Source organism: Haliaeetus albicilla, chromosome 9, assembly GCF_947461875.1.
Source record: "Haliaeetus albicilla chromosome 9, bHalAlb1.1, whole genome shotgun sequence".
NCBI lineage: Eukaryota > Metazoa > Chordata > Aves > Accipitriformes > Accipitridae > Haliaeetus > Haliaeetus albicilla.
In genome coordinates, this window is record NC_091491.1 from 26347724 (window position 1) to 26360391 (window position 12668).

At 37.9% G+C, this 12668-nt stretch overlaps 1 protein-coding gene across 5 annotated transcripts in view; it reads left to right on the plus strand.

Annotated features, from left to right (window-relative positions):
- Positions 1-12668, plus strand: part of RASA2 (RAS p21 protein activator 2) — a 53764-nt gene that overhangs the window by 24374 nt on the left and 16722 nt on the right. For 2 of the 5 annotated variants that reach the window (XM_069792209.1, XM_069792210.1), the window contains 4 exons: positions 5835-5918; positions 7862-7934; positions 9189-9265; positions 10650-10748. In XM_069792209.1, coding sequence (XP_069648310.1) covers positions 5835-5918; positions 7862-7934; positions 9189-9265; positions 10650-10748 — 333 coding nt within the window. The other 3 variants (XM_069792212.1, XM_069792211.1, XM_069792213.1) reach the window with 3 other exon arrangements.

Genomic DNA, 12668 nt, shown 5'->3' on the forward strand with positions numbered 1-12668 from the left:
TGAATTGCTGGAGCATGTCCAGAGAAGGGCAACGAGGCTGGTGAGGGGCCTGGAGCACAAGTCTTATGAGGAGCGGCTGAGGGAACTGGGGCTGTTTAGTCTGGAGAAGAGGAGGCTGAGGGGAGACCTTATCGCTCTCTACAACTACCTGAAAGGGGGTTGTAGTGAGGTGGGTGCTGGTCTCTTCTGTCAAGTAACTAGTGATAGGACAGGAGGAAATGGCCTCAAGTTGTGCCAGGGGAGGTTTAGATTGGCTATTAGGAAAAATTTCTTTACAGAAAGGATTGTCAGGCATTGGAACAGGCTGCCCAGGGAAGTGGTGGTGTCACCATCCCTGGAGGTATTCAAAAAGTGCATAGACAAGGTACTTCAGAACATGGTTTAGTGGGCATGGTTGACAGTTGGACTTGATCTTCAAGGTCTTTTCCAACCTAAATGATTCTATGATTCTATGACAAAAAGTGGTCATGTACAAGATATACCACAACTGACTTATCTGGTCTTACTTGATGCTGTGGGGGGGAGGAAAAAATGGTGGCCAACTTTAAGGTGGGACTTTCTGAAGCCAGCTAGGGCTTTCAGGTTGTATAAACATTCTGAAAACATTATTTTGAAATACATTTTTCCCTGGAGGAAGTCAAGTTAAGGCTTGTAATTGCTTATCTTATATCAATGCAGTCCTTACACATTTTTTAAAATACAAGCATAAAAGTTAATCTTCCTTTGGTGAAGGGCTTAGAGACTTACAGTGGGCTAAACTCTGATTTTTTACACATAATTTTTGTATTAATTGGAAACTTGCTGTTAAATTTCATGCAGATAAACCCACAGACCATTTCTGAATTAAAATTTTGTTTTGTCTCCGATACTAGGTGTTTCCTTTCCTAATGTGTGAATGAGGAGGGGAAAAAGATAATGCAATAGATAACTGCTGACTCAGTGTGGGCTCTTTTTTCAAAACCACAATGGCATGTAGAGTAGCACATTTCAAAAATACATGCTTGCAGCTCTCCTTTCTGGGGGTCTGTAAAAACAAGTTTGCGTGACCATTGTTTGCATATTTGCTGCTGCTGATACAGATGATACTTGAATGATTTCTTGCCAAATTAGGCTATTGGATAGTAGTACTTGCCTTCTCTGTGTTTAATATGACTTCAACTCTGAAAGAAACAGTTTTATGTATTTACAATCCAAATACTTGAAAGCCTGGGAATGGCTTATTACAGCTAATTTTGTCGTCTTTTTTTTTTTTTCACTTTTCTAAATAAATTACACACTATACTATCTTAAATTGACTTGTCAGTTTGTTACAGTCCTGTCTATCTGCTTGCATGAAGTTGTTTTAGGGAACATAACAATTTTAATGAAGTGTACAAATCCTAATGGCTGCAGTTACTTCGTTCCTGCACTAGGAGGATTTCAGTTGATTTGAATGGTGGAAATAAAGTCCCTCAGTCATTTAGGGGGTTTATTGTGGGCTCTGTCTTTTTAAGGACTTATTTTCATCTTGGGAGCTGAACATAAGGCAGTTGTATCTGAAAGGCTCATACTTCCTGTATGAAACTCCTCTTGCAGAACAAACTACTGAGATGTGAACCAAGAATTAATGTAAACTGAAAGATCTCTTGCACTGTACCGTAACTGATCAGTAGTTTGAGAAAAGAACAAAAGACCTTCTGTTAGCTATTGCTTAGACTTTACATAAAGGTGTAGTAGTTTAAAACATAAAATCAAAGGCTTTCAAGTTCCTGTATACTTCTTCAAACTATCCATTTATGCCTTTTGAATGAAAATTGCTTGTGCCAGCCTAGATGAAACCATTTGTCAAAGCTGAAATGTTTACCATATAATGGAAATACATTTATTATAGTTGCCAGAATAGGAATGTATATTTAGTGTTATTTTCTTTTTTGATTGGTCAAAGTGTTTGGGGTTTTTTTTTGGTTGGTTTTTGTGTGTGGCGTTTGGTTTTTTTCCTGTTGTAGAAGATTGCAGTTCCAGCACTTGCCTGATTCTTTGGGGAGGGGCACTATTCCTCTGAGATTTGCTAGCTGATAGACTTGTTGAGATTGCACTTTTCCATTTATGTTAAGTTTACTCTAATTGAGCCACTTCAAACATCTTCAAAAATTTTAAAACTTGTTTACTGGAGGCTGGTTTTAGTAGCTTAAAACTATCTGCAATAATTCAGCCTTGTGTATTCAGCCTCTGGGGAGTAACAATCCAGTTTGATAGTGCTGAGTTGATTTTATGGCTTCCTACCCTTAATGGCTACTGGCCTTGCACTGCTTTTGGAGCTTGTGAGATCTTCTGCATGGCAAGGTTAATTCAGGTTGCCAAACTGACTGTAAACTGGCTTGAAACCTAAATAGCTTTCTGTAAGGTTAGCATACAGAATCACCATAGGTGATAGATGGAAGGCAGGAGCATAAGAGAAGGAGGAGGATCCACTGTTTCAGTGCAGTTCAGTTGACTTACCTGTGCTGTCAAATAATGTGTCTAAAGCAGATGCCAGGCAGTAACTGGAGAGTTAAGGGATGGTTTTGACTGGCTAGCTTAGAGTGGGAGGTGGAAGGGGAGGAGATGAGATAAATTTGGAACAAATTCTTGAACCTGATGGGTCTGAAAAGGAAAGATTTGGGAATATTAGGAGTTGATGGTCAGGGCGACTGGAGTATTGTTTGGTTTTTGAGATGTTGGAACAGAGTAGGCTGTCTAAGTGACCCTGGTTGGATGCCAGGTGCCCACCAAAGCCACTCTATCACTCCCCCTCCTCAGCTGGACGGGGGGGAGAAAATATAACAAAAGGCTCGTGGGTCAAGATAAGGGCAGTTTAATAAAGTGATAGCAAAGGTTGCGCGCGCGAAAGCAAATTAAAAACAAATGATGTTATTCTCTACTTCCCATCAGCAGGCGATGTCTAGCCGCTTCTCGGGAAGCAGGGCTTCAGTACGCGTAGTGGTTGCTCCGGAAGACAAAATGCCCCCCCTTCCGTCTCCCTTAACTTAGCTTTTATATCTGAGCTGACGTCATATGGTATGGAATATCTGTTTGGTTGGTTTAGGTCAGCTGTCCTGGTTATGTCCCCTCCCAAGATCTTGCCCTGCCCCAGCCTGCCATTGAGGGGGGGGCAAAAATGTTGGAGAGACAGCCTTGATGCTGTGCCAGCACTGCTCAGCAGTAGCCAAAACACTGGTGTGCTATCAACACCTTTCTAGCTAATGATGCAGAGCACAGTGCTATGAGGGCTGCTATGGGGAGTATTAACTCCATCTCAGCCAGACCCAATACACTAAGCTACGTAGGCCTTACTTGCTGGCCACAGAACTGGGACTTGGGCAGGAGATGAAAAGGGGATGGTAGAGCTGCCTACACAGGGAGAAGTGACTGGAGCATGAAGTCAGCTTCAAGTGACAGATCTGTATGATGAATCCGGAGATTCTAGTTCTGCTGCAAGGCTGTGTAGTTGTCAGTAAAATGTTTTTCAACTTGCAGGAAATCACGAACAAGCCTTCCTTTAGTTTGTGTATGTTGTGGTCAAGCTGTAAGAAGACGAGGGAGGCTGGAAGAAGCTGTGTCTGTAACCAAAAGTAGGGCATTGTGATCAGTTTTTGTTGATATGATAATACATATTTTCCCACAGGATCATTATGTCAAGTATGCGGGTATTCATACAGTGATCAGGGAAGGAGTGAGAAACTTTGTACATAGAGAAAGAAACTGCTTTCTGTAGGACTTATATCTGTCTGCTAGAGAAATCCAGGAGCTTGGTGAACATGACGCAGGCTGTAGGAAGAGAAACTGTGTTGTTAAAATAGTTGAATTCTATCCAGATAAGTTTGATTTGATCCATCTGCTATGAGTTTCCTATGAGATTCAAGTTGACACTAACTTATAGGTACACTCGGGATTCACACCTGAAACAGAAAATCTCTGGGAGCTGCAGAGACAGTATGTTCAGTGCTACAAAATGCCTGAGTGCCTGAAAGAACCAAGTCCTAGCTGCCTCAGATCAGATAGCCCAAATGACTGAAAAGTCTATACAGTTTAATTTTGTCGTCACTCTTCTATGTCACGTGTGTGTTGGAGGAGGAATCAATTAATGCTTATGAAACAACTGGATGTTTCAAGAACCCGTTTAAATGGTGGGTTTGAAATCACTGTAGGGTTCATTGTGATTCAAAAATAATTGAAATGCTGAAGGCCACGTGCTTGAAAACTGGAAGAAAAATAACAAATGATTGTGCAGTGGTTCAGCACTAAATGTTCCCTGAACTGGCGAAGACAAAGGGACTGTTTTGGGGAGGGAATACCATCTGGTTTATAATTGTGCATACTCCAAAAAGGGTGGAGTTTTGAGGCAGCACAGGAGTGTTAGTGTCTGTTGTTTCCCCACTTGTGTTTGAGTTTGCAACTCTTATTACTCTTAACACTGTTTTTCTACAGTACAGAAAACATTTAATTAACAACAGTGTGTAGCTACTCTTGCTGCTATGTAACTTTAACTTGAACTGCACAACTTTAATAGCCCACATTGTAGTATTAGAACATTTACTTGATTGTTTATATGAACTTAGAGCAGGAAGGTATTTTCTCCTCAAGTTACGTAGGTTTTGGATTTTATTCAAACTGGCTAATTATGGCAACCAGAACTTACTTGCATTAATTTAGTTAAATTTCTGCAATACATTATTTAAAAATAGGTGATTTTAAAAAGGGGGAACAGGAATATATCATTCATATTTCATTTGTGTCTGTCCTGCTGAATGTTTCTAAACTTAAAATACTACAGTGCGCATGACTACATTAGAGCATCATTTTGCTAGAAAGTCTGGTTTCTGCTGTAAATTTACAAACTGTTTTGCTTTACTTTTGTTGTTCCAGCTGTTTTTAATTAATACTCATATGTGGGCAGCATCTGAAGGTTAGTCAGCTTGCTGACCCAGCTCTTTCTAGTAGTGTTGCTGCTGTGGTGATTCAAAAAGATTGCAAGCCTTCAGAAAAGGTCCAGAAAATGTTTTTCTGTCCCCATGAGCATTACTTCCTAACCATCCCATCCCTCTTGCATCAGGAGTGGTGAACAGTGTGCCTCTGTACCTGTTAAACACCAGCTTACAACTTATTGTATGATTTATGGAAGAAAACAGTATTTTTAAAAGGGCCGTTTAACCTTGATCATGCACTATTGTGAAAAGACTTTGAAAATAAATTTTAAACCCTCTTTCAAAGGTAAACTGATTTTCTCTTTGTGACCGAATAGTATGGATGAAACCTAGATATGCCAGGACTATATACTAATAGATTTGGATGCTTAATTTTAAATCACATTTCAGGATATAACTTTGCATTTCTCAGCTTACTCAACTCAGAATGTAGTTTAGCCAAAGCAAAATATTTGAGTCCATTTTAATGCCTTCCAAATGTAGTTGCTGCCATGTGGATGAGGCCAGATAGCTTTTTGTGGGCCTTGAGAAATCAAATTTAAAAGTTTATGAAGCCTGCAGTTTCCCTTAACATAGCAGTTCATTTTACTTGGGATTTTGCCATGCATCAGTGATACTGGAATGTCTTTATCGAAGCAATTCCAAGAATTTTGTTCTCACAGAGCCCCTACGTCTGAATAGTACACTTGAGTATTACCTTGCATTACCATCCAGAGATCTGTAGTTACTATCTACTTCATGTACATACATTATGTTGGATCAGTGTATATATCACTGGGTAACACAGCAGGACCTAAAAAAATCTTTTAGAAAAGAAAGGATTGTGTGGGTTCTATTTTTTTAAGCCAAAGACATTGCTTCACTGATCTGTTCATTGCCTTTTCCTTGTAGAATAAAGGAGTGCCATGGGTTACCTCTTATAAATGGACAGAATTGTGACCCCTATGCAACAGTCTCTCTTGTGGGGCCTTCCAGGTAACATTTTAGTATAAAATTAATGAATCTAAAATGGTGTGATCTTAAACTGGAAAAGAAAGTCATAGGTTTTAAGCAAAATCTTTAAAATACAGAAAAATCATAAAATACTTCCTGTGTACATCACATCTTCCATTGTTACTATACTCTCCCCTTCCCTACCATACTGTCAAGGTGTTTGGTCTGTCTGAGTGGCCTGCATTAGTCCAGGACCATTTGTTACTCGGTTCTTTCTTTCTACTCTGGTTTTGTACTGGACTCTTGATATCTGCACTGTACTTCCTATTAACTTCTGTCAAATTCCTGTATGGGATGATATAGTCAATTGTTCACTCGCCTTCCTCTGTTCCCTGTTTTTCTTAATGTGTGAGTTTATTTGCATCAAACGTTTAGCAGTTGGGAGGAAGCAAGAGAGTAGAGGTTCTGGTGAGACCTTTCTAATGCCAGCACCTTCAGGATGCTACATTCAAAGTCCCACAGTTTAAATGTCTCCCTTTTTTTGGATCTGTAATCCTGAATGACTGTTGGGGTTTTTCATTTAAGAAAAATCCTATTTCCCACACATTCACTGTCTGCAAGTCCCTGCCAAATAACAACTAAAGTCAGCTAGGTTTCAGTTGTTTTCTTTTTTGCAACATCAAACCTAAGTCCATCTGCTTTCTCCGGTACTGAAGAATTGCCAAATAACAACTAAAGTCAGCTAGGTTTCAGTTGTTTTCTTTTTTGCAACATCAAACCTAAGTCCATCTGCTTTCTCCGGTACTGAAGAATTGCCACTGTGAGCATAGTACCAGAACGTCTTCTAGCAAACTTATGTGTTTTAAAGGCTTTGGAAGGATTGTCCCTGAGTAAGCTCTGAGTGAATGGGGCATTTTTTCCTCCTTAGTAATATAGGATCACATTTTTTCAGGTTTGGGTTGGTGTTCTTTAGTGGGTCTTTTTTTTGGTTGGTTGGGTTTTTAAGAGGACTAGGGAGATTTGACCATTATACCTAGGAAGCATGGTGCTGATTGCCAAAGAAGGTAAATTGACATATATTTCCTGTTTGAGTCCTGCAATACAGATGGAACTGGATGAATCTTGATCCCACAGAATATTTACCCTGTTGGTATGGGAATATATGTGCAAATATGACAGAAGTTCCTGGTTAAGATTTTCCAATCTCTTGCATGTCTGACTCATGTACTATGACTGGAATATTTATATGGCCAGCGCCTGAAAACAGTTAGTTGATGCTTAGGACAATTTTTCTTCTCCCTTGTCTGCTTTTCCCCCACATTTTATATTTGTTTCTTTTAGAAAGCATTTTTATATTATCATAGCCCTTTACTAACTAGATAAGACTGTATTCTTTTATAAAACATGTAAAATTAAAAAAAAATTATCTATATAAAACACAAAGGAATGGGAAGCAATTGTTTTGTTTGACCCTATGCTGTTTAGCGTCTAGAATCAGCAGCGATTCCTTCTGAAGAAAACATTCAGTGCCTTGGTGTAACCCTCTGTCTGTAAAGAAGTAGTGGGTATTTCTCCAACAAAAGAGGGTGGGGAAGAACAGAAATTGGCAGTTGAACAAGACAAGGAAAACTGTGCTCATAACCTGCAAGCAGTGGTAAAGAAATTGTCTGCAGACTTAAGTTTGAAATGCTTTGGAAATTGTTGATGTATTTTACTGGATATGTGTAAGTTATGCTTATTTGTGAAATGAAATAGAAATTTTGAGCTGGACAGATGCATGATTAACTAGATACAGCACTTGAAATTTTAACTTTTCAAACTATATTGTGAAGATGAACTCATGTTAAGATTTTCTTCATCAAAATGATCTCTAAAATGACAAAAACTGTTTTAACTTAAATGCATGGGTCCTTCTTGACAATAGAATGTCTTTATAATTGTGTGTTTAAGTTGTCTATGGTAAAAATTTTACCACATTGGAACAGGAATGACCAAAAGAAGACCAAAGTAAAGAAGAAAACAAGCAATCCGCAGTTTAACGAAACATTTTATTTTGAGGTAACTTTTTGTGTGGTATTCTGTCTGTTTATCTATTTTATGCAACCCTTCAAATATTTTTAAAGCAAGTTGCATAGCAGTACCTAAACAGAAAGCTCTCTTCAAGCAATTGAAGAACTTTTACTAGCTTCTCAAATGTAAGCGAATGACATAAATTTCTGCGGGCTGCCAGACAATAGTATTCCCCTTCAATTGCTGTGTGAAAAATTACTTCCTCACAAGCACATATGTGAAGGTAATTCGTTATCTTGAATCACTTCATATAGCATCTGTTGCCATCAGGAGTTCTGAGAGAACTTTAACCTATCCTGTGGAATTTGATTTAAATGTTTTCAAGAACATTGGGCTAAAAAAAACCCCCAACTTATTTCTTTAATAAAACAATGTAGCAATTTTACCCAATAAAGGCTAATTTTATTATTTTATTTTAAAAAATGTTATTTAGGATTTGATTTCAGTCCTACACAAGTTACCCTACAATAACCAAATTGTGAGTTTGAATTTTCATCTGATTTGTCTCTGTAATAAAAACTACGTATGCATGTAAGCATACGATACTGTTCAGCTGAGAGTTGGTAGTAGTACAACTATTACATGTGCCTCAAATGTATTGTAATTTACTGTGTTTGTATAGATCCTGGTCCTGCTGTGGGACTTCAGTGAGAAATTGTTCCATGCTTTATATATAGAGTATCAGCGCATGGCGTGTGTTTCAGTTCACCTGCTCAGGATACTGAGTGTAATTTTTTAGGAAATAAGATATTAGAATAAAAATATAATCCAAACCACTCCAATAACTTTATGACTTAAGATTTATTGGAGTTAAACTTAGAATGCAATCAGTCAAGAAATGAGGAGAGTTAAAATAAGAGGTTACAATTGTGGTATAACTAGGGCAAGAAGAGTGGCTTCTTATTTGTTGTTTCCTTAAAGATCTCAGAACTTACTTCAACGCTTTCTTGCTGAAACCAAAGAAATTCTTGCCATTTCAAGTCATACTTCCTTCTTGTTTTTTCTAATAGACCTATACTATAATTCCCTTAGACATCAGCTAGTCTTCATCAGGCTCCACCATGAACCCTTCTTGACCCATTTTTTACCTGCTTTCTGTCAAAAGGCAGTTTGTTCGGTGAATTGGAACTTTTTCCTTTCTAAAAGGAACAGTAACTATTTAAAGAGGCAGGGTTTTCTTTGTTTTTTGACATCCATAATACAACAGTAAAAAGTGTGTTAATAGGAGGAATTTACTTGCAGGTTACCAGGTCCAGTAGTTATACCAAAAAGTCCCAGTTTCAGGTTGAAGAAGAAGATATTGAGAAACTAGAAGTCAGGTAAGTTACGTAGATTAGGAATTGATTTATTTTATTATTAATAAACCATAATATTTTATCAAGACAATAAAGAAATGTTTTATTTTAGTGTAACTCCAGAGAATTACTCATCAGACTTGTAGAAAAGATCCTTCTAACATATAAAATTACTCAGATTTTTTTTTAGTGTGCTTCTTAGTGAAGATTAGATTTTTTTGTTTTTCAGTAAATAGTGGTAGAGTGTATCTGGCAGCCTAAATTTGTTTCCTTTGCCTGTGAGTGAAGAGCCATGAGGACCTCCTATCTATATATATTATTTTGGGCAGAATACTGATGATAGAACTTGTATTGAAGGGTAACAGCAAACCTTGTGCTGGTCTATGGTTTCAAATGTAGTTGGCTGTTTTTATTAAAACAGGGAAAAGCCTCTTTTATGAGATCCTTATGATTTCAGATTGCTCCTTAGAGGAACACTTGTGTTGCACCTTTTCCTTGCAAATGTGAAGAATACTTCAAAGTATGTTCCCCTTTTCTGCTCCTTTACCCTTAGAGCAGGTCTGTCTGTATTTATGTTATGTAGTTAGAACAGTTGAGAGCACCTGTACTCAGTTTCTTTTCTTTATTGTGCTCATGCACATACATGCACCAAATCTGCTGAATGACAAAAAGTCTTGAAGGCTAGCATGTGTTTCCTAACAGGCATCAGAAGAAGAGTTCAGTGGTTAGTTTTAATAGCCATTATAGAACTAACTTGGTATGTGCATTTTTAACTATTAGCTTCATTAATATCTTAATTGTATATTTCATTATAGATGCAAATATATTTAGTAAAATAGTCATGCCCCAACAAATCTAGTATTAATTTTTTTTGTTCTTCTTACCAACTGCTGTCTGTCAGAAATGTCAGAGAGGTAAGAAGTAATAGAAAAAAACAAAGGTGCATGTCTGGAGTCTGTGATTCCTTTTGAGGTTGTAAGCATACGAGCTGCTCTTTGGAAAAACAAGCGCATGTGTTGGTGTGGCATTGCAGTGTGCCAAATTCTAGCGATTAGATAGAGATATGTAAATATATTGGTTAAAAAGTTCACTTGAATTACCTGAGAAGAACTGTGCACAGTTTTGGGGGTGGAGACTGCTCAGGATACATATATGTTGCCAATATCACTTTTATTTACTGATGCAAGATTTGCAACTCTAACTTTCACTGTTTGTTTCTTTATCTGTTCTTTATGGGTTAATAAGTCACTCATTTGATTCTTCTTGTTTTAATTAGAATGGAGTGAGATTTCTAACATTTTCTGCCTGCATGCATGTGGATTAGTGCTGTAAGGCAGCTGTTGTTAACTTAGAAGATTTTTATTTCTCTCTGGAAGAAAAAAAAATTAAGCAATGTTCTTATTTTCAGGGTTGACCTATGGAATAATGGAAATCTGGTACAAGATGTCTTTCTAGGAGAAATTAAAGTTCCTGTGAAGGTGTTAAGAAACGATTCCTTTCAAGCATGGTGAGAAATGGTGGCTCAGAAGTGAATTTGCTTCTGTGTTGCAGATCTTCCCTTGCAAAGGATATATTCTATTCTAACTATCCATTAAAATATGTCTTCCTATTCTAGTCTAGGTAAAATATCTTTCTAGAAAGTTTCCCTGCTCAATAAAGTAACCTTGTCATAGGGTGCATTTAGGTCTTCTCTTACCCCAGTCTGCCCACTCCCACAGAATAGTTCATGCTGGTCTCTTCTGTCAGCTGGTGATAGGATGAGAGGAAATGGCCTCAAGTTGCGGCAAGGGAGATTTAGGTTGGATATTAGGAAAAGTTTCTTTACTGAAAGGGTTGTCAGATATTGGAACAGGCTGCCCAGGGAAGTGGTTGAGTCACCATCCCTGGAGGTGTTCAAAAAGCGCGTAGACAAGGTACTCCAGAACATGGTTTAGTGGGCATGGATGATGGTTGGACTCGATGATCTTGAAGGTCTTTTCCAACCTAAATGATTCTATGATTCTATGTGTTTGAGGGGAAAGTGCAGAGAGTGAAGAAAGGAAAGACGTACGTAACTATCTTTCAGTCAGCTTGCTGAATTTTAGTGATCTGTGTATGCTTTTCAGCCTAACCAGCAAACCTGGAACTTCTCAGAATTGCATCACTTGTAATTAAATTCCTAAGTCAGACTTCCAGAATGACTGATGAAGAGTTTATTTAAAAATAATCATTAAGCGTGAATTTTTATTTCCCACTTCCTTGGGGAGGTTCAGAAAGTATTTTCTGGAACCAACCCAATGTCATTGCAGGGGAGCAGGCACAGAAATTTAAAAGCTGGAAGGGTAAGGTATGAAGGGAATTCAGGAAAGACCTCTGCTTATAACATAGCAGCAACTTCCCTTCTGAAGCTCTTGCAAGCAGAAGCCAATCTCTAGCCCCTTTACTGTCCCAAATGCTTAGTGGCAGGAAGCAATGAGTACAACAGATTCAAATGCCTCAAAGTGTGTAGAATATTCTGCTTTTAGTGAACCTTTCTGTACAGAGAACAGAGTGGAGGAAGTCCCGGTGTATCCACATAGAAAATGCATAGGAAGGAAGTGGGTAAATAGGATCTAAATGGAACACAGGTCTTGGCCAGGAACCATTACGGCTCTGCTCTATGTACCCACTGCAGGCTGCCAAGTGTCTTGGATGTGACAAAGTTGAACTCTGATTTTTAGTCTTAGTGTTTGAATGTGATTCTAAACATAATAAATGTTTGTGTCGGTATTTTCTGTTTTTTACATGGTGTATTGCAGACACAGGCTTGCTCTGCCAGTGCTCTGAACTGATCAAAAGCTGTATGACCATATTAACATAATGACATGCCTCCGTTAACAACCTGCTAAGAGAAAGGTTATATTAGCATGGACTCATTACCAGTGTATTGTGTTTGTGTAATTTTTTGTATTAACCTGACTCATGTCCAGTTCACTTGAAGCATCATCAATAGAGAGGTTCGTGTCTGCTAATATACTTTGTAGGCATACCTTGTATTGAACATCCTCATATCCAATTATGATGTGCTTTTCAAAAACAGTTCTGTGTCTTAAAATAACTAGTTTTTTATACTATTACTAATTTACATAAAAAGTTTTTTAATACAGCTGAAGTACAGCAGATAAAATAGTATTACTAGTACTAAATACTGGGAAAATAAGCCTAAGAGTCATGTTGTCAAATAGAGGTTCTCCTTGTAAATCAGTTTTACTTCATATTGCCTTCATGGGCAATGCATCTGATTATTAAAAAAAAGTCTGATCTCCTGATTGTAGAAGTACAAGCATAAATGATTGTAAAAGAATATTTGAAGATATTTCAGTTTGTTGGGCTGAATGTTGAAACTATACTGTGACACTACTTTAAAAGCTGTTAAAATTTTTGTAGGGCTGCACCTCCTGTTGGAATA